General features: G+C 41.6%; 2 protein-coding genes across 5 annotated transcripts in view; one reads left to right on the forward strand and one right to left on the reverse strand.

Moving 5' to 3' along the window:
- The window catches only part of ACACA (acetyl-CoA carboxylase alpha), a 280,609-nt gene extending 257,540 nt beyond the window's left edge, over window positions 1–23,069 (reverse strand). The window contains exon 1 of the mRNA XM_045773207.2: window positions 22,677–23,069. The gene's annotated coding sequence lies outside the window, so the exon portion shown is untranslated. The remainder of the gene's footprint in view (window positions 1–22,676) is intronic.
- A 169-nt stretch (window positions 23,070–23,238) lies between these two features.
- Window positions 23,239–27,559, forward strand: part of TADA2A (transcriptional adaptor 2A) — a 47,910-nt gene continuing 43,589 nt past the window's right edge. For 2 of the 4 annotated variants that reach the window (XM_045773240.2, XM_087854595.1), the window contains exons 1-2: window positions 23,239–23,304; window positions 25,789–25,916. In XM_045773240.2, the coding sequence (XP_045629196.1) occupies window positions 25,892–25,916 (25 nt within the window). In that variant the 5' untranslated portion in view covers window positions 23,239–23,304; window positions 25,789–25,891. The other 2 variants (XM_045773241.2, XM_045773239.2) reach the window with 2 other exon arrangements.

A 27,559-nucleotide genomic window follows, 5' to 3' on the forward strand; every position in this document is an offset into this window, starting at 1 on the left:
TCTTGGTTCTCTGGTAAAAACCACCTATGGATTGTATCCTTCTCTCATTCACTTCAGGTACTGTCCAAAAAAGTGATTCTTAAAACTATACCAGCAGGGGAAAATATCTCGCTCCAAGCCCCGATTTATTATTCAAGCTGAGCCTGGAAGAGATGAAACAGATACAAAGCACGGAAGATGATAGTTTTGAAAATACAGGAGGTAGAGAGTACAGTGCACTGGGGCTGCCATTTGGATCAATGAGTATATTATTTGCACCCCACACTGATTCACAACACCGCCTCCAGTTTATCCTGCCATCTGTGGCTCAGTCTAACCATGAGATAGGGGGAGGAAAAAAAAAAAAAAACTTGCTCCTTCCCAAGACCACTAGGGAGGATGATTAAAAACATTCTATACTTAGAAGCTCTTGGTCTAGGACTGATGCCTACATTCATCCCCACTCTTCCCAGCCTCACCCACCGCAGAATGTCCTTTCATCCAGAAACATGAGGTTCCCCAGGAGACGAAAACTGTGGCAAAGTTTACATGTCTTAAATCTTCTGCAAGAGCATAATTTGGGTAACATTTGTACCGACTTTAGAGAAATTCACTGATGGAATCAAAATTGTGTATTTTGCTTTTTGGACAATTTGTTTCCTCTGACAGAGCGAGGGTCCTCTGAGGATTTTCTGACTCTCTCATTAGTTAACAGTTTTGAATCCCATATTCTCGTCCCAGTAGGGATCTTTGAAAACTGAGAGACGGGAGAGACAGCAGAAGGGAAGGGAGAACTCTGCTGTGGAGTTTGGGATGTGAAGTTTTAGTCTGCAGATCCCTTCACAGCAAGGCACAGTTCTCCCTGTCAGCACCATAGACTCAGCTATAGACTCAACTCGATAAAACAGTTTCTAAGGAGTGCCAATTACTCCTTCGGGAAGTGACAAGCCAGCAAGACTTCGACTGCAAATTCATTCTTAAGTTAGCATACTTTGTTTTTTGCTTATTAAAGGAGATTCTCATTGTAACAATTTTTAGGAAATGCTGGCTGTTGAAGGGAACAGGTTAAGAAACAACATCTGCTGTTTATCCTGTAAAGAATAAACGAAAAAACAAGAAATTATACCTAATCCCCCTCCCCAAGATAACCAGTGTCAATACTTTGATGTATCTCTTTACAGACATTATAAATACATATACATACATATAAAGACACGTTTCACAAATAACATCATATTCTCCACACCATTTTCAATCTGTCCTTCTTTTTTGGCTAATACATTATTACTGTGTTTCCAGTTGGCACAAGTAATTTTTATTTATTTTTTTTAGATTAAAAAAAATTTTTTTAAGTAATCTCTATGCCCAACATGGGCAAGAGGGCAGCATGCTCACAGCCCCGAGATCAAGAGTCACATGCTCTACTGACTGAGCCAGCCAAGCACCCCTAAATTTTTCTTTATTTTTTAAGTAATCTCTACACCCAACGTGGGGCTCAAAATCATGTGAGATTAAGAGTGACATGCTCTACCGACTGAGCCAGCCAGGCGCCCCTAGTTGGCACAAGTATTAAGTTGTGCGTTTTTTTCAAGTCTTAGAGTTGAGAAGCCTGGAAGTCATTCTATCTTTTGAAGGGCTCAAGTCACCTCAAAACTTTCTGATAGGCCCAAAAATTGAGGTGGGTTAATTGCTTAGGACAGAAAAGGCACATTCACAGGAACCCTTCAATTTAAACTTTTTTAAAGGTATTGCTGAATCACATTAATAGTTGCCATTGTGTGTTCATAGCAGCAACGTCCACAATAGCTAAATCGTGGAAGGAGCCAAGATGCCCTTCAACAGATGACTGGATTAAGAAGTTGTGGTCCATATATACAATGGAATATTACCCAGCTATCAGAAAGAACGAGTTCTCAACATTTGCTGCAACATGGATGGCACTGGAGGAGATAATGCTAAGTGAAATAAGTCAAGCAGAGAAAGACAACTATCATATGATTTCTCTCATCTATGGAACATAAGAACTAGGAAGATCGGTAGGGGAAGAAAGGGTTAAAGAAAGGGGGGTAATCAGAAGGGGGAATGAAACATGAGAGACTATGGACTATGAGAAACAAACTGAGGGCCTCAGGGGAGGGGGTGGGGGAATGGGATAGACTGGTGATGGGTAGTAAGGAGGGCACGTATTGCATGGTGCACTGGGTGTTATATGCAACTAATGAATCATCGAACTTTACATCGGAAACCGGGGATGTACTGTATGGTGACTAACATAATATAATAAAAAATCATTAATTAAAAAAAATTTTTTTTCTAAAAAGAAAAATAGTTGCCATCCTGTGTTACAAGCACAACTTTCTCCAATGTAAAGACTTAAAATATACAACAGTTTTATATTTTGTTTTGCCATTTATTTTTAACCTACGATTCATTTATACACCTATGATTCAAAAGATCAAAGTGACCTAGGACTCCCTGGACCTCTGAAAGGCCTGAGCAGGACACCCACGTCCCTCTTTTTCTGGGTTACTAATCAGACAGGGACTTAAGGATGGTTCTATCCTAATCATCCTCATCCCGACCCTTCTTATTTTAGAGCCTCTTTGAGCAGTGTTCAGCAGATTCTGACCCAAAGCACTTTTCCTGTGTTTATGTTCAGAAATAGCCACTTTCCAAGGAAGTGTGGCTATATGTACTTATGACTAGGAGCTAGGAACCCTTCCTTTTTCTTTGCCTTGGACAGGCTGACAGTCTTATGACCCCTCCTCGCCTCACCCTCGGATCCTCTGCTCTCAGGATTCTACTTCTGGAGTTCACACATGCTGCCCTGAGTTGTCCGGTACACAGCCTAGTTCTCATGCTTGAAGCCTGAAGTTGCTGTGTTAATTTGTATATGTCTCTATTATTCTGAATCTGACAAAGCACGGTGTGCACAGAAGACACTCAAAACATATGCTGATAATGTCACTCCCTAAATGGATAGCTGCCGGCAGCATAACTGACTTCCTGGAAGAAAATAAGGTAATCTTTACTTTAAATCTAAGCTGCTGTTGCTTACCAGCATACAAACCAATGAGAGGCCATCCTGGAACTGTTGGTAACACCTGAATTTATCTCTCTGGACCTATATTCTTTTTTCTCTCATATTTATCCCTTCATCTTTCTCTTCCTGTTCCTTATTCTAACACTTTCCTGTTTCCTTCTTTTCCTTTTCCTTATTCAGTGACTTGACTAACCAGTCATCTCATACCAGAAATTTACCTTAATCTGAATTCTTAGAGAACTTGGATCCGTGTCTATGGTTACATTTCAGGTCCCCAAAGCCTTTTTTCTAACTAACCTTCCTGTGTGTGGTAGAGTGTAGACCTTGGGCTGGAATATACAAACTTTTACCAGACTCTTGTGAATTTGCGCCACCCAGTGGCCGAAGTTGCTAACTTCCTCCTCTAAAAAAAGTGGGCAAAAACAAATGAAAACAAGCAAATGTACCCTCCTTACTACCCATTCCCCCTTCTGACATATTGCATGGTGCACTGGGTGTTATACACAACTAATGAATCATCGAGCCTTATATCGAAAACCGGGGATGTACTGTATGGTGACTAACATAATATAATAAAAAATCATTATAAAAAAAAAAAAGAAAATAAGCAAATGTAAACAAATGTGAAGTCCGTATGTATTATTGGCCCAAAGGGGAGGGGACATTCATAACAGCGAAATTCTTTCCTATTTTAAGTCTGTTTTCTAAAATTTAAAATAGGATGGAGAAGGATATGTTCAGAAGCATAGTGTCATGGTCTCCACAGAATAAGACGATGTCTGGAAGATCTTATTCAGAAGGATTTATTCAGGTCATGACTGCCCCCTAATGTACTGGAAAAGAAGAATAAACAATGCAGTCTATACTATAAAGTCCTTATTGCCCTCTAGAAGAACCAAACATTCAACAGAAGAGACACTAAAATTGAAGACTCACAATTTATACATATGATAATACCAGATAGCAGTTTATTTCCCCTACAGTGAATCTTCGGGGGGTGGGGTAGGGGTAGTGCCTGAGTGGCTCAATCAGTTAAGCATCTGACTCTTGATCTCAACTCAGGTCTTGATCTCAGGGTCGTGAGTTCAAGCTTTGCGCGGGGCTCCACGCTGGACATGGAGCCTACTTTAAAAAAGAAATAATTAAAATGAATTTTCTCAGACATGTCTGTGTCTAGGACATATAATAAGGCGTAGAATTCATGGGTTGTAGGTTACATATATCTTCAACTTTGCTAGACCGCGTATAGTTTTCCAAAGCGGGTGTACCAAATACATTCCCACCAGCAGAATATTATCCCACTATCTCCCTAACTTGAAAATCAGACTTAAAACTTTTCGCCAATCTTATCTCTATGACGTAATATGTCATCGTTGTTCTTATGCATATTTTCCTGCTTAATAGTGAGGCTGAGGATCCTTCCACATATTTGCATTCAGGTTTTCTCTTGCTTGCTTATAACCTTTCCCCCCTTTTTCTTTTTCGGGTTGTTATTGATCCTTTTTTTCTTTTCTTTTTTTTTTTTTTTAAGATTTTAAGTAATCTCTACACCCAGCATAGGGCTTGAACTCACAACCCCGAAATCGAGAGTCCCACGCTCTACTAACTAAGCCAGCCAGGAGCCCCTGTGAGTCTCTATTTACTGTTATATAAGTCTGTATTCTTGGCTATATTCTTGGATACTAATTGTCTGTGAAACATGTTACAAAGTGTATTTCTAAGATATTATTCCTCAACATGCACATTTATACATAAAAAGCAACCATCAGGCTCTGAAGCTCTGGGAATCCCATTTGGCTCCAAGAATTTGTTTTGACATTGCCTTCCATGGCTGCATTTAAAAAGCTGTTTGACAAATTAAAACTCCCACAAAACCAAACATATTTCTTAGAAGGATTGCAAGGACTCCCATCTTGGAGGACTCCGCTTTGCCAACACATCCATGACAAAATAAAGTAGTTGGGTCCTCAGATTGTCCAACCCCATTCAACTCTTGATGGCAGGAAGAGAAAAAAAAAAAAAAAGCAGGTCTCATGAAGCTACTAGTATCTGCCATTGTCTTATTCTGAAATTAAACCAGCTAAGTAACGCACAGGTTCAATTTCAGAATGATTTATTTAGATATTTTTTTCCTAGGCATTTGTGATGACTCCATAGTGTTGAAGAGAACTGCAACATGCAGGGACAGCTAATCTCCTGGGCCTGTTTTCCACTAAAAAGCACAGAGCTCTCAAGGGTAAGCCATAAAGTACCTTTGCCCAACATTTTTATTTGTCTAAGCACGGGGAAGATGAACTTTGGCAGAATAGACAGTCCATGAGCCAAAGCAACATCCCTTTAGGGAAGCGTGGCCTCCTTTTCTCTCCGTTGCGATGTCACTATTTACCCTTTCAGCTCCCTCCTTCCCATCCAGATAGGAAATAATCTGATTCACATACTCAATGAAATCCTTTTCCCTCCACCTACGCATTCTTCCTGGTGGATGAAGTTTAAACCTTTGTCTTCTAACTGTAGATGGTAGTAACAGCTAACATTTCATGCACATCTGTTAAGTAAGAACAAAGGCTTTGTCTTCTGCTAAAGTAACATTAGGAAAACAAGTAGGTTAAGGAGCATATCGCCAGCCTAAACTACTACAAGAGCCTCTATCTCCCCATACTTGCTCTCTTTTTTTTAATGTTTTTTTTTATTATATTATGTTAGTCACCATACAGTACATCCCCAGTTTCCGATGTAAAGTTCGATGATTCATTAGTTGTGTAAAACACCCAGTGCACCATGCAATACGTGCCCTCCTTACTACCCATCACCGGTCTATCCCATTGCCCCACCCCCCTCCCCTCTGAGGCCCTCAGTTTGTTTCTCATAGTGCATAGTCTCTCATGCTTCATTCCCCCTTCTGATCACCCCCCCTTTCTTTAACCCTTTCTTCCCCTACCGATCTTCCCAGTTCTTATGTTCCATAGATGAGAGAAATCATACGATAATTGTCTTTCTCTGCTTGACTTATTTCACTTAGCATTATCTCCTCCAGTGCCGTCCATGTTGCAGCAAATGTTGAGAACTCGTTCTTTCTGATAGCTGAGTAATATTCCATTGTATATATGGACCACAACTTCTTAATCCAGTCATCTGTTGAAGGGCATCTCAGTTCCTTCCACGATTTGGCTATTCTGGACAATGCTGCTATGAACATTGGGGTGCATATGGCCCTTCTCTTCACTACGTCTGTATCTTTGGGGTAAATACCCAGTAGTGCAATGGCAGGGTCATAGGGTAGCTCAATTTTTAACTTTTTAAGGGACCTCCACACTGTTTTCCAGAGTGGCTGTACCAACTTGCATTCCCACCAACAATGTAGGAGGGATCTCCTTTCTCCACATCCTCTCCAGCAATTGTTGTTTCTTCCTTGTCAATTTTTGCCATTCTAACTGGTGTAAGGTGGTATCTTAGTGTGGTTTTGATTTGAATTTCCCTGATGGCTAATGATTTTGAACATTTTTTCATGTGTCTGTTAGCCATTTGTATGTCATCATTGGAAAAGTGTCTGTTCATATCTTCTGCCCATTTTATGATTTGTTTGTTTCTCGTGTATTGAGTTTGAGAAGTTCTTTGTAGATCTTGGATACCAGTCTTTTATCTGTAGCATCATTTGCAAATATAGTCTCCCATTCGGTGGGCTGCCTCTTAGTTTTTTTGACTGTTTCCTTGGCTGTGCAGAAGCTTTTTATCTTGATGAAGTCCCACAAGTTCAATTTGTCTTTTGTTTCTCTTGCCTTTGGAGATGTGTCATGAAAAGGGTTGCTTTGGCCGATGTCGTAGAGGTTGCTGCCTATGTTCTCTAGGATTTCAATGGATTCCTGTCTCACATCGAGGTATTTCATCCATTTGGAGTTTATTTTTGTGTATGGTGTGAGAGAGTGGTCAAGTTTCATTCTTTTGCATGTAGCTGTCCAATTTTCCCAGCACCATTTATTGAAGAGACTGTCTTTTTTCCACCAGATGTTTTTTCCTGCTTTATCAAAGATTAGTTGCCCAAAGAGCCGAGGGTCCATTTCTGGGTTCTCTATTCTGTTTCATTGGTCTATGTGTCTGTTTTTGTGCCAGTACCATGCTGTCTTTGTGATCACAGCTTTGTAGTACAGCTTGAAATCCGGCATTGTGATGCCCCTGGCTTTGTTTTTCCTTTTCAACAGTTCCTTGGCGATTCGGGCCTTTTCTGGTTCCATACAAATTTAAGGACTATTTGTTCCAGTTCTTTGAAAAATGTCATCGGTATTTTGATCGGGATAGCACTGAAAGTGTAGATTGCTCTGGGTAGCATGGACATTTTAACTATGTTAATTCTTCCGATCCATGAGCATGGAATATTTTTCCATCTTTTTGTGTCTTCCTCAATGTCTTTCAAGAGTGATTTATAGTTTCTAGAATATAGGTCCTTTACGTCTCTGGTTAAGTTAATTCCAAGGTAACGTATGGTTTTTGGTGCTATTGTAAATGGGATGCATTCCCTAATTTCTCTTTCTTCAGTCTCGTTATTCGTGTATAGAAATGCAACTGATATCTGAGCATTGATTTTGTATCCCACCACATTACTGAATTGCTCTATAACTTCTAATAGTTTGGGAGTGGATTCTTTTGGGTTTTCCACATAGAGTATCATGTCATCTGCAAAGAGAGACAGTTTGACTACTCTGCGGATTTGGATACCTTTTATCCCTTTTTGTTGTCTGATGGCTGTTGCAAGGACTTCTAGTACTATGTTGAATAATAGTGGCGAGAGTGGGCATCCTTGTCGTGTTCCTGATCTTAAGGGAAAGGCTTCCAGCTTTTCCCCATTGAGAATGATATTTGCTATAGGCTTTTCATAGATGGTTTTTATGAGATTGAGAAATGTACCCTCTATTCCTACACTCTGAAGGGTTTTAATCAGGAAAGGATGCTGTATTTTGTCAAATGCTTTTTCTGCATCAATTGAGAGGATCATATGGTTCCTGACTCTTTTCTTGTTGATATGATGTATCACGCTGATCGATTTGCGAATGTTGAACCACCCTTGCATCCCAGGGATGAATCCCACTTGGTCATGATGGATAATCCTTTTAATGTACTGTTGGATTCTATTAGCCAGGATCTTGTTGAGGAATTTGGCGTCCATATTCATTAGGGAAATCGGTCTGTAATTCTCCTTTTTGATGGGGTCTTTGCCTGGTTTGGGGATCAAGGTAATATTGGCCTCATAGAATGAGTTTGGTAGCTTTCCTTCTGTTTCTATTTTTTGAAATAGCTTTAGGAGAATAGGTATTATTTCTTCTTTGAATGTTTGGTAGAATTCCCCAGGAAAACCATCCAGGCCTGGAGTTTTGTTATTTGGAAGGTTGTTTATCACGGACTCAATCTCTTCATAATTAATTAGCCTGTTTAAAAAATCAATTTCTTCCTGTTTCAGTCTTGGTAGTTTATAGGTTTCCAGGAAGGCCTCCATCTCTTCCAGATTGCTTAATTTATTGGCATAAAGCTGTTGATAAAAGTTTCTAATAATCCTTCCAATTTCATTGGTGTTGGTTGTGACCTCTCCTTTTTCATTCATAATTTTATTAATTTGGGTCCTTTCTCTATTCTTTTGGATAAGTCTTGCCAGTCGTCTGTCAATTTTATTAATTCTCTCAAAGAACCAGCTTCTAGTTCTGTTGATCTGCTCTACTGTACTCCTGGTTTCTAATTCATTGATTTCTGCTGTAATCTTGGTCAACTGCTTCCTCGTGCGTGGATTAGGTCTGTCCCTCTGTTGCTGTTCCAGCTTCTTGAGGTGAGAATATAAAAACTGCATTTTAGATTTTTCTATTCTTTTGAGTGACGCTTGGATGGCTATGTATTTCCCCCTTAGGACTGCCTTTGCAGTGTCCCATAGGTTTTGCACCGTTGTGTTTTCATTCTCGTTGGTCTCCATAAATTGTTTAAATTGATTTTTGATTTCCTGGTTTATCGAATCATTCCTGAGCAGGATGGTTCTTAGTCTCCAAGTGTTTGAGTTTCTTCCAAATTTTTCCTTGTGGTTGAGTTCCAATTTCAAAGCATTGTGGTCTGAGAATATGCAGGGAATCATTTCAGTCTTTTGGTATCGGTTGAGACCTGTTTTGTGTCCCAGAACATGGTCTATTCTTGAGAATGTTCCATGGGCATTAGAATAGAATGAGTATTCTTTGGTTCTGGGGTGTAGTGTTCTATATATATCTATGAGGTCCAACTCGTCGAGTATGGCATTCAAAGCCCTTGTTTCTTTGTCTATTTTTTGCATGGGTGTTCTGTCTATTTCTGATAGTGGGGTATTGAGGTCCCCTACTATGAACGTATTTTTATCTATATGTCTCTTTATTCTGGTTAAGAGTTGGCTTGTGTATCTTGCTGCTCCCCTGTTGGGGGCATATATATTTATAATTGTCATATCCACTTGTTGGATACATCCTTTAAGAATAATATAGTGCCCTTCTGTGTCCCTAACTATAATCTTTAGTTTAAAATCCAATCTGTCTGATATGAGAATTGCTACCTCAGCTTTCTTTTGAGGTCCACTGGCGTGAAAGATGGTATTCCATCCCTTTACTTTCAGTCTGAATGTATCTTTAGATTCAAAATGAGTCTCTTGTAGACAGCAAATGGATGGGTCATGTCTTTTTATCCAATCTGCAACCTGTGGCAAAATGGGAGCATTTAGGCCATTTACATTGAGACTGATTATTGAGAGATATGATTTTAATGATGCCATGTTGCCAGTAAAGTCTTTGTTTCTATCGATTGTGACTTTCTGTTCTGTATCACTCTTGGGGCCTTTTTACCTTTATAGAACCCCCCTTAATGTCTCCTGTAGGGCTGGTTTCATGCTTACGAAATTGGTCAATGGCGATTCTGGAAGTTCTTTGTTTCTCCATCAATTCCGAATGACAGCCTTGTTGGATAAAGGATCCTTGGCTGCATGTTTTTCTCTGAAAGAGCTTTAAAAATGCCCCCCAAACCCTTTCTCTCATTCCAGGTCTGTGTAGACAGGTCTGACGTAATTCTGATACCTTTGCGTTGGTACGTGAGAAATTTCTTTGCCTTGGCTGCTTTCAATACTGTATCCTTGGATCTAATATTTGAGAAATGCACTATGACTTGACGTGGCGTAGGTCTGTCGTCGTTGAGCTTGGGGGGGGGGGTCCTCTCTGCCTCTTGGACACGAATGTTTGTTTCCCTTGCTAGATTAGGGAAGTTTTCAGCTACAATTTGTTCAAATATCTCTTCTAGACCTCTGTTTTTCTCCACCCCCTCAGGGATGCCAATGATTCTGACATTGGAACGTTTCATTGAGTCAGTAATCTCCCGTAACCTGCATTCTTGAGCGTGGGTTTTTTTTAAGTCCAGATTCTATTTTAACTTTCTCTTCTACTAACCCATCCTCCAATTCGCTGATACATTCTTCTGCCTCATTCACCCTGTCCATCAGAGCCTCTAGTTTTGACTGCATTTGGCTCATAGAATTTTTAATTTCTGCCAGATTCGCTCTCATTTCCGCCCTTAGAGATTCTATATTCTCATTAACATTTTTGTTAATACTTTTTTCAAGTCTACACATCATCTTGACCATTGTTACTCTGAATTACATTTCTGGTAATTTGGTTATACCCATATCCATTAGTTCTGTGGCAGAGGCTATAGACTCATTGTCTTTCCTTTGCTGGGGGGGATTTCTCCTTCTCTTCATTCTGATGAGGAGAGGTTGTGGGGTTGTCCAGAGCCCAAATTATTGACCAGGACCCAGGCCATGCGCCCTTGTTTTATAGGGATCTTAGGGATGTAGGCTTCTTGATTTTTCAGCCTGCCTTCTGGGGGAGGGGCCTGCCACGCCGATACTCAGGCAACCCTGTTTGGGTAGAGTCTTCGTGTCCCCTGCGAGGGGGAATGGGGGGGGCACACTGTGAGCCAGTATTTCCAGGCTTTTGTTCTCTGGCGGCTTTCCCTGGCGGTTTGCTGTGCCTCTTCTGAGAGTCAGAGCAGCAGTGGCCAAATCTCAGCCTCTGTCTCAGAACAGAGGGATCGTGGACCGTTCTCCACTGATGATCTGGCCACTTTAACTCTGTTTCTGTTGGTGCTGCTCAACCCTGCAGCGTTCCGGGATGTGCGCCCCACACCCGGCGTCCCAGCCCTCACTCCCAGGGCCAGCGCGTCTCTGTCCTTTGTGTTTCTAACACTGCCAGCCGCCAGCCGCCCCCGCACGTTCCCCGGCTCACGGTCCCAGTCTGCTCTCTCGCGGGTGCCAGTCCTCAAGTCCTCCCGCTCCCCCGTGCAGGTGGCTACCGTTTCCCGGCACCCGAACGTGGCGGCTCCCTCCTCCTTCCGTTTATCTTCTGATATCTTGCACGGATTCACAGCTCCCCGCTTCGTACCTCAATACTCAGCGCTGGAGATGTTCATTTGTAGAGATCCAGATGTATCCTCCTGCGTCTCAGGCTGATTCCATGGATGTTCAGGCTGGTCGGGTACCTATCCAGCTTGACTCAGGGGACCGGCTGAAAAAGGGGTCCCCTACTCCTCCGCCATCTTAACTCCTCTCCCATACTTGCTCTCTTGCTTCTCTTTAATCTGTACACAGTTCTCCACACTGCAGCCAGAATGAGCTTCTCAACATGCAAATTTAATCGTGCTACTCCTCTGCTAAAAACCACCCAGGGGCTTCCCACTGCTATCAGGATAAAGCCCCAAATCCTTAACGAGACTGCTAAGGCCTTGAATAGTCTAGCCTGTCTCCTTCTCCAGTCTCATCTCCCCTCCCCGTTCCCCTTCCTCTAGCTTCGGCCACAGTGGACCAGTTTCCTTCTTTCTTGCCTGGGGGCCTATGCTGTTCTCTGAGGCTCCAACACCGTTTCCACTCCCATAACGCACCTTCCCCCTCCTTCACTACTCTTTGCCTATTTAACTCTTACTCATATTTCAGATATTGGCTCAACAGCTACCTCTGCCACGGAGTCCTCCCTGACCTCTCAAACTCCACCAGGTTTATTGCGTAAATGTCCTCCATGGAATTCATCTGTTTGTCATTGTTCTCCTGTGGCATTTGATAGACGCCTCTCTCATAGAGATGAGATACATTGAGAGCTGGCACTGTGCCTGTTTACTTACATTGTGTCCCTAGTTCTAGAACTGTGTCTGAGATGTGTAGGAATTTCATAAATAACTGGCCTTCCTGAAAGGTGAGACAAATAGGGGCTGAGTTGGTTCTCTTCCTGAACTCTCTTCCCTTGAAGGTTCTCAGATCCTAGAAATTTATTTTTTTTAATTATTTTTTAAAGATTTTATTTATTTATTTATTTTGAGAGGGAGAGAGAAAGAGAGCATGAGCAGGGGGAAGGGCAGAGGGAGAAGGAGAAGCAGGCCTCCCTCCCACCGATCAGGGAGCCTAACACACAAGCTTGATTCCAGGACCCTGGGATCATGACCTGAGCCAAAGGTAGATGCCTAACCGACTGAGCCACCCAGGTGCCACGATCCTAGAAATTTATAACCCATCCTCTCTGTGTCTTCCCTTCTTTCACCGTGAGTCACCAGCCTGGGCTCCACCTCACTTAACCCTCTGAACAACCTTCCTTCCTCTGAAGGAACTACAATTATTATCTGCATATTATGAAGAGAAAATGGAGGATCGGCCACTTGCACAAGGTCCCAGAGCTAGTAAGTGACAGAGCTAGGATTCCAACGCAGGTAGGTGACCTCAAAATCTCTACTCTCTTAACCACTACATATAAGCCCTGGCAATTTACATCTTCAATTGATATTTCACTTGACTGGTTGACCTCTTCCTTATCTACTTCTTTTTATAGGGAGGATTAGCCCTTTGTGATATGAGTTGCAAGCGTTTTTCTATTTTGCCACTTACGTTTTGACATTAAGGTGTTAGTTTGTTTGGCAGAAATTGTGAGCTGTGTGTAGTCAAATTATTAACCTCTGCTTTTACATCTTCTGTATTCTGAATCATAATTAGATTTTCCTTCCCCGTGCCAAGATTCTAAACGAGTTTTGTCATATTTTGTTTTCAATTTTTATATTTTTAAATATTTAATCAAGTTGGGGTTTATCCTGGTGTGAGGTACAAATTGACACTCTTGTTTTCAATTTTTATATTTTTATTTAAATATTTAATAAAGGTGGGGTTTATCCTGGTGTGAGGTACAAATTGACACTTATTTTTTCCCAGATGGTTATTCAATTGTCCACACCATTTACTGAGTAGCCCACCTTTACTATATACTAAGCTCCTGTACTTATTTTGGTTTATTTCTATACATTCTATTGTTATATGCTTGTATAATTAGTACTTTTTCTTTTTTCCAATGAGCATTTTTTAACGTTTATCTTTGACTTCTCCATAGTATTTGGCACTGTTGACTAATTCATTTTCTTTGATGTACTTTCAGTGCTATATTGCTAGATTACTGAACAGGTGAATAAACATGTACTTAGGGCACGAGCAAGTCAGGGGCAGCAAAATAATAATGATGAAGATATAATCACAGAGGTCACCATAGGAAAAATCAGAACTTTGTTTGACCGTCCCTACACATAGTTTATGGCTTATAATATTTTTATTTTAAAGATTTAAAAATTTTAAAAAAGATTTTACTTATTTGAGAGAGAGAGAGGAGAAGCAGAAGGGGAAGGAGAGGGACAAGCAGACTCTGTGCTCAGAGCGGAGCCCCACAAGGGCTTGATCCTACGACCTGGATGCCACGACTCATCACCTGAGCCAAAACCAAGAATCAGAAGGTTAACCGACTGAGCCACCCAGTCACCCCTAAAATTTTTTTTAAAATAAACTCTACACCCAACGTGGGGCTCCAACTTATGACTCTAAGATCAAGAATCACATGCTCTACTGACTGAGCCAGCCTGTGGCTTCAACATTTCCACCTGTTTGTGCTAACTCCCTAATCCGTGTATCTGACCTAGACCTTTCCCTTAGCTTTTGAATCTGTCTAGTGAAGGTCACCTGTACATCCTACAGACACCTCACACTCAACATATCCCAAACAAAACCTCCCCCTTTCCCTTCAGGTCTGCTCTTTGCCTGATGTTCTCTCTCTTGGTGAGTAGCACCATTATCCATCTAGTCAAATATGCTGGACATTGGAAATCATTTTTAATTCTACCATTTATCACTTTTCTCTCCCTAATTGCTTTTTTAAAAAAGATTTTATTTATTTATTTGAGAGAGAGAGAGAGAGCATGAGAGGGAGGAGGATCAGAGGGAGAAGCAGACTCCCTGCTGAGCAGTGAGCCCAATGCGGGACTCGATCCTCGGACCCCAGGATCATGACCTGAGCCAAAGGCAGACACTTAACCAATTGAGCCACCCAGGCACCCTAATTAATTGCTTCTTAAATGCCTTAAATCCATTTCTTCTTCCTCATCCCCATTCCAATGGTGCCAGTTCAAGCTCTCATCATCTCTTACTTGGGATTGCTGAACCCCCTGGCCTTTCATTTTGCTACTTTTTAGTCCACATCACTGCCAGAGAGATTAAGGTCTAAAACTCAGATGAATGATAACACTCATGCTTCAGTGGCTCTCCATGGCCACTGAGAGAGTAAAGGGTCAAACCCACTATGGTCTGGCCTCTGTCTACCCATATGGCATCATGCACAGTGGCCCTCCTTTCTTGCTCCCTGTACTCCAATCATATAGACCAACTGGCCACCCTATTTCATGCCTCTGTCCTTTGAATAATTTGTTCCTTCTGCTTGGAATTTCCTTCCCACCCTTCTCCAAGACTTAACTCATCACTTTCCAGAGACTTACACCTTAATTCTCCCTACAATTGACTAATCTCTTCTTGGAGCTCTTAGTGTATCTAATACATCTGTTAAAACACATGTTATCTTGTATTGTAATTATTTCCATGCATATCTGTCTCCCCAACTGGACAGTGAGGATCTTTTTTTTAAAAAAAAATGTTTTGTTTATTTCAGAGAGAGAGAGAATGTGAGCACATGAGCGGGGGGAGGGGCAGAGGGACGAGCAGACTCCCTGCTGAGTGTGGAGCCCAAGATCATGACCTGAGCCGAAGTCAGATGCTTAACCAACTGAGCCACCCAGGCGCCCCTAGACTGTGAGCATCTTTTTGAAAGAAGAGACTATTTCATTAGTCATTGAATCTCTAGTACCTGGCATAGTCCTTGTCCTAGAGTAGGGCTAAATAATATTTACAAGGTAAAGGAATGAAGACATAAGAATGTTCTAGAAGTGGGATGCCTGGGTGGCTCAGTCAGTTAAGCATCTGCCTTCAGCGCAGGTCATGATCCCAGGGTCGAGACTGAGTCCCACATTGGGCTCCCTCCTCAGCGGGGAGCCTGCTTCTCCCTCTCCCCGTGCTTGTGCTCTCTCTCTCTGACAAATACATAAATAAATCTTAAAAACAAACAAACAAAAAAGAATGTTCTAGAAGTTTCAAATAAAAAGATATGTTCTGTAGAAGACTAGTAGGCTGTCTGTCAGAAGGCCCCTCAGGCTGTTTTACAGGCTTAGAAACCCAAATTTTCCACACATGGAGAATGGTCCCATTATTTAGGACCAGATTCACACTAACCAAGCTTATATGTAAATTTATCAATTTATTACTTACAACTAGTAATATAATTGTCATAGGTAAAAAATACTATTCTCTGTATAACTAGCATATCCTGAACCTGAAGGTAAGCCTGCATGGGAAGCTGCATTATTCATGAGTAATTGTTTGCACTCTCCATGGAAGGAAAAAAAAAAACAAACCTAATTCTTGAGGAGCAAAAAAAATCTTACTCTCTTTATATATAAAGTACAGGTAGACATATAGTATATAAATAGATATCTATCTGGCATATTTATAGTATTAAAACTTCACTAGGGGAAGCAATTGGGGAAAAAAACATCTAAAAGGCTCTTCAGGGTTGACAATAATGATAAAAAGCTTGAGAAACACTAGTTTAACTCCCATACTGATTCTTTCTTAGGGAATCAGAATTAGTTGGGTTAATTCTAAAATTCAGATATTTGATGGCATTAGGCTGATATGGTGTCTCTACAATATCACAGCCTGTAACAGGGCGATTATGTGTGAAATTCATTGGCCAAGACTCTTCTTGAATGGGCACTCAGGAAGTCAGCTTCTGTAGGCTTCAAACCTTCCACTACTAACGCCTCCCTCTTTCAGGATGACTCATTCTTCCTTTGGATATACTATACATATTTGGTATTTCTCAGGAGCCAGTCCACTTCCTAAAAAAATCTTTACATATCTTGGTTGGGATCCATCAACTTCCGAGGTTGTACAAAGTAGTGGTTACGAGTTGGAGATAGAAGTTTGAATCTCTACTATGCTACCTGTTTACACTCTCTCAGCATCAGTTTGTGCATCAGTAAAATGGGAGTAACAACACCTCCCTTAATGGGTTTTTAAGGACTAAAATGAGAAAATATATATAAAAAGCCTTGAGCGATAGCTATTTTTAATATCGAATTGGGATGAGAACCCTGCTGTGTCATTTTGAAAGTGTGTTTGTGTGTGTGTGAATTCATGATTAAACAGTAAAGACTCAGGGAAAACTGTTGTCCTTGGCATGATTACAGATTCTAGAAAATTAATAAAGTGAGCAGACAAACACTAAAAAATGTGTTTTGCTGTGTAAAAACAACCAATTACAGTCATTTATGGAAACAGCTTAACATTTAAGGCCTAATTATCATGCAGCACAATAACAATTACATGTATCATTAAATATGCATCAGATTAACCTTGTTGTAAGTTTTATTTGATTATAATGGTAAAGTACTCATTCTGTACTCTAAGGAACAGTCTGTACTCTAAGGAACAGGAGCAACAGTTAATTGCTTACAATGCCTACGTCTGTTCACTATTTACATTAAGTAAATGGGACATAGCTCCGGAGTTTGCTCTGCACGACAGGTAAAGCTGGATTATCCAACCTTGATTGCAACTATGCATTTGTTCTGTGACCTGTGAGATAAAGTACACTCCCTTACTTAGGTATAGTAAGGTGCTAAAGAACCAAGCAGCGAAAGAAATTCTATTTAATTGCTCAGTGCTCTGGAAACAGGTTTCTAGTACGTAGAAATGATTCAAATAATGAAAAAATTCTAATGTTGAGCACTGACCAACCTAGCCTCCTACAACTTCTAAACAAGTCCCAGGGTCATCCTATGGAGCACTTCTAGAATTAGAATTACAATTATAATTTATTTGACTCCCACCATGAACTAGGTATTTTATATATATGGTCATATCCTTACAAAACTCTAATGAATTAGGTATTATAATTTTCATCTTACACATGAGGAGAAAAAAGGCACAGAAAGATAACTTGCTTAAATACTTGAAGGTGGTAAAGGGTAGTAGTTAAATTTTGTAGTTCAATTTTTCAGATAAACAGAAGTCACTCAGCAGCAATACATTCCTAGTTCACTTAACTTTTTGGATTCAACCCAAAGCCTAGGGACTCATGAGACAGATATTTTGTACTTTGTACAGATTAAAAAGAAGTCAGGGTGGTGAGGAAGAGGCGGAAGAGATGGGTAGCAAAAGCCCGGATTCATGGACACTCAGCTTAATGGCTACGGCATTATGAAAATCCTGATATCTGCTAACTCTTCAGTTTTAAAGAGTCAAAGGTAGTTTATTTGGCCAGATCTGGTTTTCATGCTGGCTGTGCTACCTAGTCACTAAATGACTTTGGGCAAGTGGTTTTACCTTTCTGAGCTTTATTGTTCCTTATTTGTAATGTAGGATGCAGCAAGGCCCTTTAGCAAAAAACTTTTTCCCCCTCTTGTTCACCTCTGAGATCTTTAGGGCCCTCTTCCTCAAGGCAGAAGCAATCCAGACATGCCATTATGTGGAGAAATGGCTATATAGGCCTTACATTTCTGTAAATAGATTAGCAGGAGTGCTTCCACCTTGCCTCTACAGACTGGTCATAGCTGAGGTGGATCAAGTTAAATAAGCAGTCTAGGAGCCTTCTGGAAAGAAAAGGATTGGTTTCCTTTACTCCTTTGACGAGGGTGGTCACAAAGAGAGAAAAATAAAGGAGGGTGGAGTAAGGGGGCAGAAAGGAGGAAGGCAATGCTCCCAGATGCAAAAGGCAGCAGCAGAGCCTGAGGAGGCTGGTACCAGTCCTGCACTGGGCCACAGAGGGGCCTGCGCTTCTGGGAAAGTGACTTAGTGTGTGTGAACTCACAGAGCTGAAAGCTAAGAGCTGTAATCCTTGAGGCTCTCGCCTTTTGTGGGGTGAAATCCTCACTTCTGAGTGCATCACAGGAAGATCCCTTGCCTTGAAGAGCCCTAGTAATTGGCTAAGGACTCTGCTCTAGGACCTAAATCTCTGGCTAACTTACATGTCCCAGGTATGCCTCAAAGCTTAAAGGAGAGGAGGCTGAAACCCAGAAGAAAGAAGACTTATAGACTTTCTGTTTTTATCTGTTTATATACCAAACTACAAAGAACCACCTCAGTTAGAAGAAAAATTAGTATTAGATGAGATAAGGTTTATAAAGACTTTCAGCACTCAGGACAAGTGAGTAACTAGAAATGATAGAGAATCATATCCATAGGGAGGGAAGTTCAGAAACTACACTTCTGATTCTAAACATAGCAGCTTAACAGTTGAAGAGGAGCTGTTGGGATATTGTGGTCTCAGTCAATGGCAGCTATATTATAGACCCTGCAGTAGGATACAATTTTCCCTGCTGGGTTTCAAGTTCAAAGGCCAACCTCCTCCGTTAAGAATGGAAGGGCTTGGGGCGCCTGGGTGGCACAGCGGTTGGGCGTCTGCCTTCGGCTCAGGGCGTGATCCCGGCGTTCTGGGATCGAGCCCCACATCAGGCTCCTCCGCTATGAGCCTGCTTCTTCCTCTCCCACTCCCCCTGCTTGTGTTCCCTCTCTCGCTGCCTGTCTCTGTCGAATAAATAAATAAAATCTTTAAAAAAAAAAAAAAGAAAAAGAATGGAAGGGCTTGGGGCACCAGGGAGGCTCAGTCAGTTAGGCATCCGACTCTTAATTTCCACTCAGGTCATGGTCTCAGGGTTGTGGAATCGAGCCCCGCATCGGGCTTGGCACTCTACGGGGAGTGTGCTTGAGATTCTTTCCCTCTTCCTCCCTCTCTGCCCTGCCTCCTGAGCATGCTCTCTATAAATAAATAAATAAATAAATAAATAAATAAATAAATAAATAAATAAATAAATATTTTTAAAAAATGAATGGGAGGGCTTGGGGAATGTGATACCAATTTGTCCTGAAGGTCAATCTTCAAAAATATTAATTCAACATAAACCGATCTGGGACATTATTAATATAAATTTCTGTCTTAAGATGTTTTTTCAAGGGTGCTGGGGACTCAGTTGGTTAAGCATCTGACTCTTGATTTCTGCTCAGGTCATGATTTCAGGGTCATGAGATCAAGCCCCATGTCAGGCTCTGTGCTGGACGTGGAGCCTGTTTAAGATTCTCTCTCTCCAGGGGCACCTGGGTGGCTCAGTTAGTTAAGCAACTGCCTTCAGCTCAGGTCGTGATCTCAGGGCCCTGGAATTGAACCCCACGTTGGGCTCCCTGCTCAGTGGGGAGTCTGCTTCTCCCTCTCCCTCTCCCCTCCGCTCATGCTCCCACTCACTGTCTCTCAAATGAATTTGAAAAATTTTTTAAAGATTCTCTTTCTCCCTCTCCCTCTGCCCACCCCCTTTTGTCTCCCTCTCTAAAATAGATATATATGTGATATTAAAAAGATGTTTTTTAGGTTCCTTTATAGACATGTTTAGTGAGGGGAGAAAGGAGGCACTTAGTCATCTCTGCTAAGTACCAGGTGCTCTGGAAGCATACTGGAGAGTTACTTAACCCAGAGTCTGGGGGGTCAGGAAAGATGTTCCTGAGGAAGTGATATCTAAGTTGAATTGGAGGTACCTTGGCAAAGGAAGCGTGGAAGTAACAGTGCATGAGGGGAAATGGAGGTCCTTCTGTCTGGCTGGGGAATGAAGAACAACATGGGGCAGTGCTGACAAAGAAATATGAGGACGCTAGTTCCTAAAGGGCCTTCTACAAAGATTGCCCATATAATTTATTGTACAAACTGAGACATTTCTTTTCTTTCTTTCTTTTTTTGAGAGGCAGAGAGAGGTGAGGGTTGGGGCAGTGGAAGAGAGAGAATCTTAAGCAGCCTCCATGCCTAGCACGGAGCCCGGTGCAGGGCTTGATCTCAAGACCCTGAGATCATGACCTGAGCCGAAATCCAGAGTTGGATGCTTAACTGACTGAGCCACCCAGGCGCCTCCAAACTGAGACATTTCTGAGAGTGAAATGAGACAATATTACTAATTATAAGGGACAACAGGAGTAAACCAGGACTGTCCTGAGCAAATTGGGACTTCTGGTCACCCTAGTTATAAATCATGTTCAGGTACTTGGACCTCCAGTGAAAGCAGGGAATCTGTTCTCTTTTTACTTTATACATTTTGCCTTAGTGACTTCGTCCATACCTTTGCCTTTACTTGCTCATTTTACAAATATCTGTCCAGGATGCACTTATGGCCACAGAAGTTACAAAGAAGAAAAGACAGTGTGTGTGTCCTCAAGCTCTGTCTAAAGAAGACACACACCCAAAGAAACAATTTTAATACAGTTATACAACTTTAGTCCTGGCCTTTCCTCTGAGCTCTAATATATATCTAATAATATCATTTCCATTCAGATTGCAAAACACAAATCCAAAACAGAACATTTAATTTCTTCTCCAAATCTGTTCTTCCTGTAGCTGGCCTTATAATTGATGCCACTATCCACTACATTGCTGAAGGCAAAAACCCAGAAAAGCATTGCCTTAAACAGTGTTATCCTTGCTCTCACTGTGCATTTTAATTTCTCCACATCTTTCTTAAACACAATGACTAAATTGGGGCTTAGAATTCTAATGAGAGCCTAACATCAACTGAAGCAGAAGGGTAATTTTCAGGTGCTTGAATGCTATGTTTCTAACGAATAGATCCCAGTATTACTGTGGGATTGTTTTTTTCCTCAACAGTACAACATTGATGACTCATATTCAATTTGTTGACAATCATGACATCCAAATCTGGATATATGCCCTACCCAGTCTCAAAAAACTTCAGTTTAGGTGACAAAGACATGAAGATAAGTCCTCAACTGTCTGACGGGATCTCCTCTTTGTGGAGAAGGTGAGTGGTTGCAGAGGTGTAAAGGTGTAGGTGAAACACCAAGGTTGATAAAACTGTTGAATGATGACTGTGTAAAAGGACAATTAATGCTTTAAGGAGTCACTTTAATGTTTCTACCATCTTATTCTCCACAGAGCTGCCAGAGTGATCCTTTAAAAATAAATCTGACTACCTACCCCACCACACACCATGGAGTCTTTCATGAGCCATCTCTGCAAAGAAACTGCTCTAAAATCCATGAAATTCGAATCCACACTCCTTGGCAAAATAAGTTTTCCAAATTGTTAAACCCTAAATAGAAGTCTCCTTCAGTCAAAAAAAAAAAAAATCCGATTACTCCTTTGCTCTCAACCCTTGCATGGTACTCCACCACATCCCCCCAAAATCCAGTCTAACCATGGCTTACAAGATGATGCATGATCTCGTTTCTACCTGTTTCACAACTTATTTCTGCAATTTGCTGTGCTGCACTGGTCTCCTTGCTTCCTATCCAACAGGCCAAGCAAGTCCCTATCTCGGCCATTAGAATTGCTGCTTCTCTTCTCCTAGAGTAGTTTCCCTCTGGAAATCCACGTGCTGCTTCCCTTAATGATTAGGTTTCTGCTTATGTGTTCGTTCAATTAAGACGCCTTTCTTGTCTACCTCATCTCAAAGACCATGCCCACATCACTCTTATGGCTTTATTCTGATTTTTTCCCGTAAAACTTGCCACATTACTGGGCATTATCTATTACTTAGTAATATGTGTATTGTATCAATCTCCCCCACTATTATACGAGGCAGAGACTGTTGTGTTCACTGCTGAGTTCTCAGCACCTAGAACAGGGTCTGCTCATTAAATATTTGTTGACTAAATGACTAAATAGATTCAGGATATGTCAAATGTAAAACTACACTATAACGTATCTATTGACATGAAGCATAGGAAAATGTCTGGAAGAGTATACCAAAACGTTAACTGTTTATTTAACACAGTGGGAGCTGGTGTGAATTTTTGTTTGTGCGAATTTTCTGATTATTTTTTAGAACGAATTTGTAGCATTCATACACTAAAAGATGAATCAAGAGGCCACACCAGCAGAAAATGCAAATGAATTTAAAGAGAGGTTGGGCAAATTTATGAAAGACAGACTTCTAAATAGATGTAAGAGCATAAATGGTGAAGATTACCACGGCTGGAATCCTCTTCCCAACACTTTCTAGCCATGTGTTCCCAAGCTATTTATAAGCCAGTCTAAATGTCTTCACCTGGAAAATGGGGATAATAGTGCCTACCTCATAAGGTTGTTTTTGAAGATTAAACGACACCATGGATGCCACCTCCTTTGTAACAATGCCTGGCATGCAATAAATACTCGACAAATGGTAGCTATTATCATAATTAGTAGTAGTAATAAGAGATGTTGGGACATACCTAGCCCTCAAGATTGACATCAGAGTGGACCACCACATCCTCTCACCATTGCGCCTCAATCTGGGCCCTTGAAGCCCAAAGAGGGGACGGTTCTTTCCAAAGAAGAGAATTTCGACGTTCCAGAAGCATCTGAATTAAACGTACCCAGTTTACCCTCGCACCACTCAGTCTGTTTAATCCACGAGCAGCACTGCAAGACCCGCAGGGCCTTAGCTGCCTTCGCTGCAACAGGGGCGGGGGGAGTGAGAATGTTAGAAACACAAAAGCAGGACGGTACCGGCCCGCTCCACCTCACCGCACTCTGGAGCGGACCGAACGGCGCCACGCACCGGCAAGCCTCTGGCGACCGGCAACGCGCCTCAGGCAAAAAGGACTGCTGCCCGGGCTCGAGTCAGGCAAGCTGCTCAGTCCGCCCTATCCCCCCGGACCTCTGCCGGAGGACGGCGGCGAGCGCTCGGCGAGGCCGGGGCGCGGGCCGAGGGGGCGGCGGCTGCGGCGAGACCGCGAGGGCCGGGGAGGGGTGGCGGCGGCGGCGCGCTCGCGCCTGTGCCGCTCGAGAGCGAGCACGTACGCCCGGGGGCGCGCGCGGCTGGCGGCTCCTCGGCGCGGGGAAGTGGGACGCGGCGAGGTGAGGCACGAGGCGCTGCCGGGTGGGTGGCGGCGGGGCGCGAGCCCCTCTAGCAGTCGAGGGGGTGGCGGGGACGGCGAGGGGCGGCGGGGACGGGGGCGGGCTGCGGGCCCCGGCGGTTCCGAGGGAAACGCGGCAGGCGAGCGGGCGGGCTTGCGGAGCCGGGCCACGCCGCGCTTGGGGGAGGGCGGCGCGAGCTCGCCTGAGCCGTCGGCCCCGCCCCTCGGCGTGCCTGGTGCGCCCCGCCCCCTGGGAGGCCCTGCGCTGCCGGAGCTTCGGGATTCCTGTCTCTGCGGGGGTGCGCCTAACTACGCTGCGAACAGCCGCTCTGTGTGCTGCCCCTGACCGATGTTACTTTTCGAGTTTATCAAATAGGCCTTGCACACTAGGTAGTTTAAGCTCTGTTTTGGAGCTGAGGCCTATTGAGTCTCAGGTAAAATGACTTGCCCAAGATCACACAGCTTAAGGAACGAAGTGAGGAGCTTCGCCTTGTCTGCGTAACTCCAAACCTGGCCTCTCCACCACAGCGAACACCGTTCTTCGCGGTGCCTGCCTTCCTCCTCCCAGTAACTTTGAATTTGTCAGATGTTAATTTGGAGCTACTGTCCATCCTTTCATGGATGTTAGTGTCAGAAATGTCTCTTGTGAAAAGAAAGAAAAAAAATTCTGCTTATTGCGATATTGTGCTTATGACATGCAGTGTTTATACATTCTTTACTTGACTATCTCTATTAACCTTTGTTAAAGTGTCGCTGCGGTTCACTACCTTTAAGACATTGTGCAAGTAGCAGTCTCTCAGAGCTTCCTTTCCTTCTTTGAAAAAGCAGCATCCCTGAAGGTTGTGAGCATTCAAAGAGATGATCCACATACAGTGAGTGGTACCATGGTACCTGGCATATGAGAAAAGCTCAGTAAATGTTGGGCATTATTTTATTATTGACTGCATAATACCACTTGCTAAACCCATTTTTCGTCAGAGACTAACTCTTCCTGGGACTAGAGCAGGGTGAGAACCATTCTATCCCAGCCCACTTCAAAAAAGACAAGTTCATCGACAGCCATGTTATCTGAATGTCATATAGGCTTAAGGATGAATTATACCCCGGGCTCAGGGTACCAGGTGAAAGAAGTCTCTCCAGGAGAACTAAAGATGAATTAACCTTTTGTAAAACTAACATTTGTCCATTATGTTTTGTTAATATTGAGTTCTTTCTCTGTATTTGGCACTTTGAAGCATACAGATGTGTATTGGCTAGTAGTCCCTGCTTTCATTTAGTCTAGAAATGGGAAAAAGTATGCGTTCAGAAGTAATCCTCACAATGGGATGCCAGAAAAGAGATAGCTAAGGAGCTGTGGGACTATACAAGAAGAAGAGATGTTTTCTTGACTTGGGGCAAAGTATGATTTCATTTCTGCCTTCAAGAAAATACTTTGTACATTGTTCAAACATTAAATATTTGTTCAAAGAGTAAGTGAACAAATATATGTTGTAATATACAGGGTTCCTTGGTTTCTAGTAACAGAAGGTCATTCATATTAAAGTATTATTAGAAAGATAGAGAAATGAGAAAAAAATCTAAACAGTTGGGCCACCCTTGGGGATTGGGATCTCAATAGCCAGAGCTCATGGACCAAATTCTTTGACTAATGAGTGCTGGGCTCCAATTGATTTCTGCCCTTATATGTCTTACTCAGAATTGAGATTTTCATAAGGAATCTGGCTGCTTTAGCTTTGGGGGTGGGGTAGAGAGTATTGTGATTGGTAACCCCACCAGAACCATAGGAAATGTGGGTGAGTCAGTTTCCCAAAGGAAAGAGGGTTAAGGAGAGAAGTCGTACTGCGTAGAGAAAAACAGTAGTTGTTTATTAGAGATATGTAGCCTTTATAGAGGGCTCACTATGGGCCAGGCACCACAGTGCATTATTTATGTGGATTTTGGTATTTAATCCTCACAATAACTAGGAGGTAGATACTGTTTCTCATAACCACTTTACAGAGGGGGACACAGGCTTATAAAGACAAACTAATTGGGGAGCCTAGCTGGCTCAGTCAGAAGAGCATATAACTCTTGATCTCAGGGTCATGGCTTCGAGCCCCATATTGAGTGTAGAGATTACTTAAATAAGTAAAACAGGGATGTCTGGGTGGCTCAGTCGGTTAAGTGTCCAACTCTTGGTTTTGGCTCAGGTCATGATCTCAGTGTCGTGGGATCAAGCCTTGTGTCAGGCTCCACAATCAGTGGGAAGTCTACTTGAGATTTTCTTTCTCCCTCTCTGCCCCTCCTTCTGCTCTTGCATGAACTTTCTCTCTCTCTCTAAAATAAATAAATCTAAAAAAAAAAAAGTAAAATTAAAAAAAATAAAATAATTTGCTTAGCATTACAAAGCTAGGATGTGGTAGAATTGAGTACATTGCATTGTCTTCTTGCATCTTGTCCCTTTGAATTATTTTCTGATCCATATGCCACTTTTGTTTGTTCATAGGGGGTCATCAAGTTTGGTGTATGTGTTGCCCAGTTCTGACATCTCCTTGAAGGAACGCTGCATTGAGGAAGATCAAAACAAGACTGTTCGCAAATTTTAGGGAATGGACCGTTTGGGTTCCTTTAGCAGTAAGTATAGTGGGAACAAGTCCCAGGTGAATATTAACAGCAAACTCAAGTGGAAGTTGATCAAAGAAGAAAAATAAGCACTTTGAAGTTAAATAAAGCCCTACAAATCTAATCCTAAAGGAATAAGAGTATCAAATCAAAATAAAATTAACCAGTACTTATTGATTGCCCACTAAACACATGACACAAACATATCACCCTACGTCTTGTAAGAAAACTATGCTGAGGCATAATATGATTAACCTGCAGTGAGACTTAAGAAAGCAGTTGTATTTGTCTTTAGAACCAATAACATACTTTAGATGCCTTGATGAAAAATAATGTCAGTGGTAGAATAAAAGACATACTTCTCACCCCCTTCCGTTTTAGGGGGAACTTGTGTTCTAAGAGTGAACCACAATAATAATAATGCAGAAAATTATGGGGTGTGTGTGAAATAAATTCAGGCAGCCACAGCTATGGGGAAAAAAATACACTGCCTTTTCTTTGTTTTTGATAATAAGAGATTCGGCAGAAATAGAAACTATGTTAGTAGTGTCCCAATGAGAAGAAACAGAAAAGCACTTTTGAGGTATTTCCTTTTTAGCAGTTTCTTAAAGGACCTCTTATTTACTCTCTCATCACACCTATTTATATAAATTTAGGAAAGAACGAAGTCTTCAAACACATCTAGTTCAAATCTCTCATTTTACACATGGAGAAAACCTGAATGAATTTTCCTGATGCTGAAAGTGTAACCTGAAACCACCCCCATTCCCTTTTTAAAATACTAAAAAAAAAAAAAAAATATATATATATATATATATATATATATATTTTAAACTTTTTATTTGGAAGTAATTTCAAACTTACAGGAAAGTTGGAAGAATAAGAATCATACAAAGAATCCCCATACACTGTTAACTTCTTACTCTATTTGTGTGTTTTCTCTTTGTTTCTTTATAAATACATTTTATATACATTGTATGTAATAATATCTGTATACTATACTATGTATAAATAGATATGGATATCCCCCCTTTTTTTTTTCAGAATAATCTAAGGGTAAGGAACATGTATCATGGCCCTTTACTCCTAAGCACTTTAGTGTTTATTTCTTAAGAATAGGGATATTCTGTTATATAACTTTAGTAGGGTTATCAACTAGTAAATTTAACATCCATAAAATATTTTTATCCGATCTACCATCTAGTTTATTCAGTTTTGTAAGCTGACTCACCAGTGGCCTTTATGGTGTTTTTTTCCTTCTAATACAGGACACAGGAGTCAGGTCTTACATTAAGTTGCTATGTTTCTTTAGCCTCCTTTAAACTGAAACATTTCCACAGCCTTTGTCCTTAGTGACATTCACACTTTTGAAGAAGATAGGCCCTTCCTCCCTCCTTCTTTTTAAAATGGAGGTTTCTTGTTTTGGGTTTGTTTGGTCTTGCTCTACACCTCGTTGGTGATAATGGTTTTGAAAACCCAGTCATAGTATCTCTTTGAGTTCTCCACTATATAGTTTGTATTTTTTCCTTGGGTATAAATAAACAAGCCATAGGGAGATACTTCCAGGCCATAAAGTATCCCACTCCTCATCAAAATTTCTCTCGATTTAACATCCATTATGATTTTTCCTTGATCCAGCCTTTAATATCTTGCAA

Source organism: Ursus americanus, chromosome 23 (assembly GCF_024610735.1).
Source record: "Ursus americanus isolate L20-20 chromosome 23, mUrsAme1.1.p, whole genome shotgun sequence".
In the NCBI taxonomy this organism is placed as follows: domain Eukaryota; kingdom Metazoa; phylum Chordata; class Mammalia; order Carnivora; family Ursidae; genus Ursus; species Ursus americanus.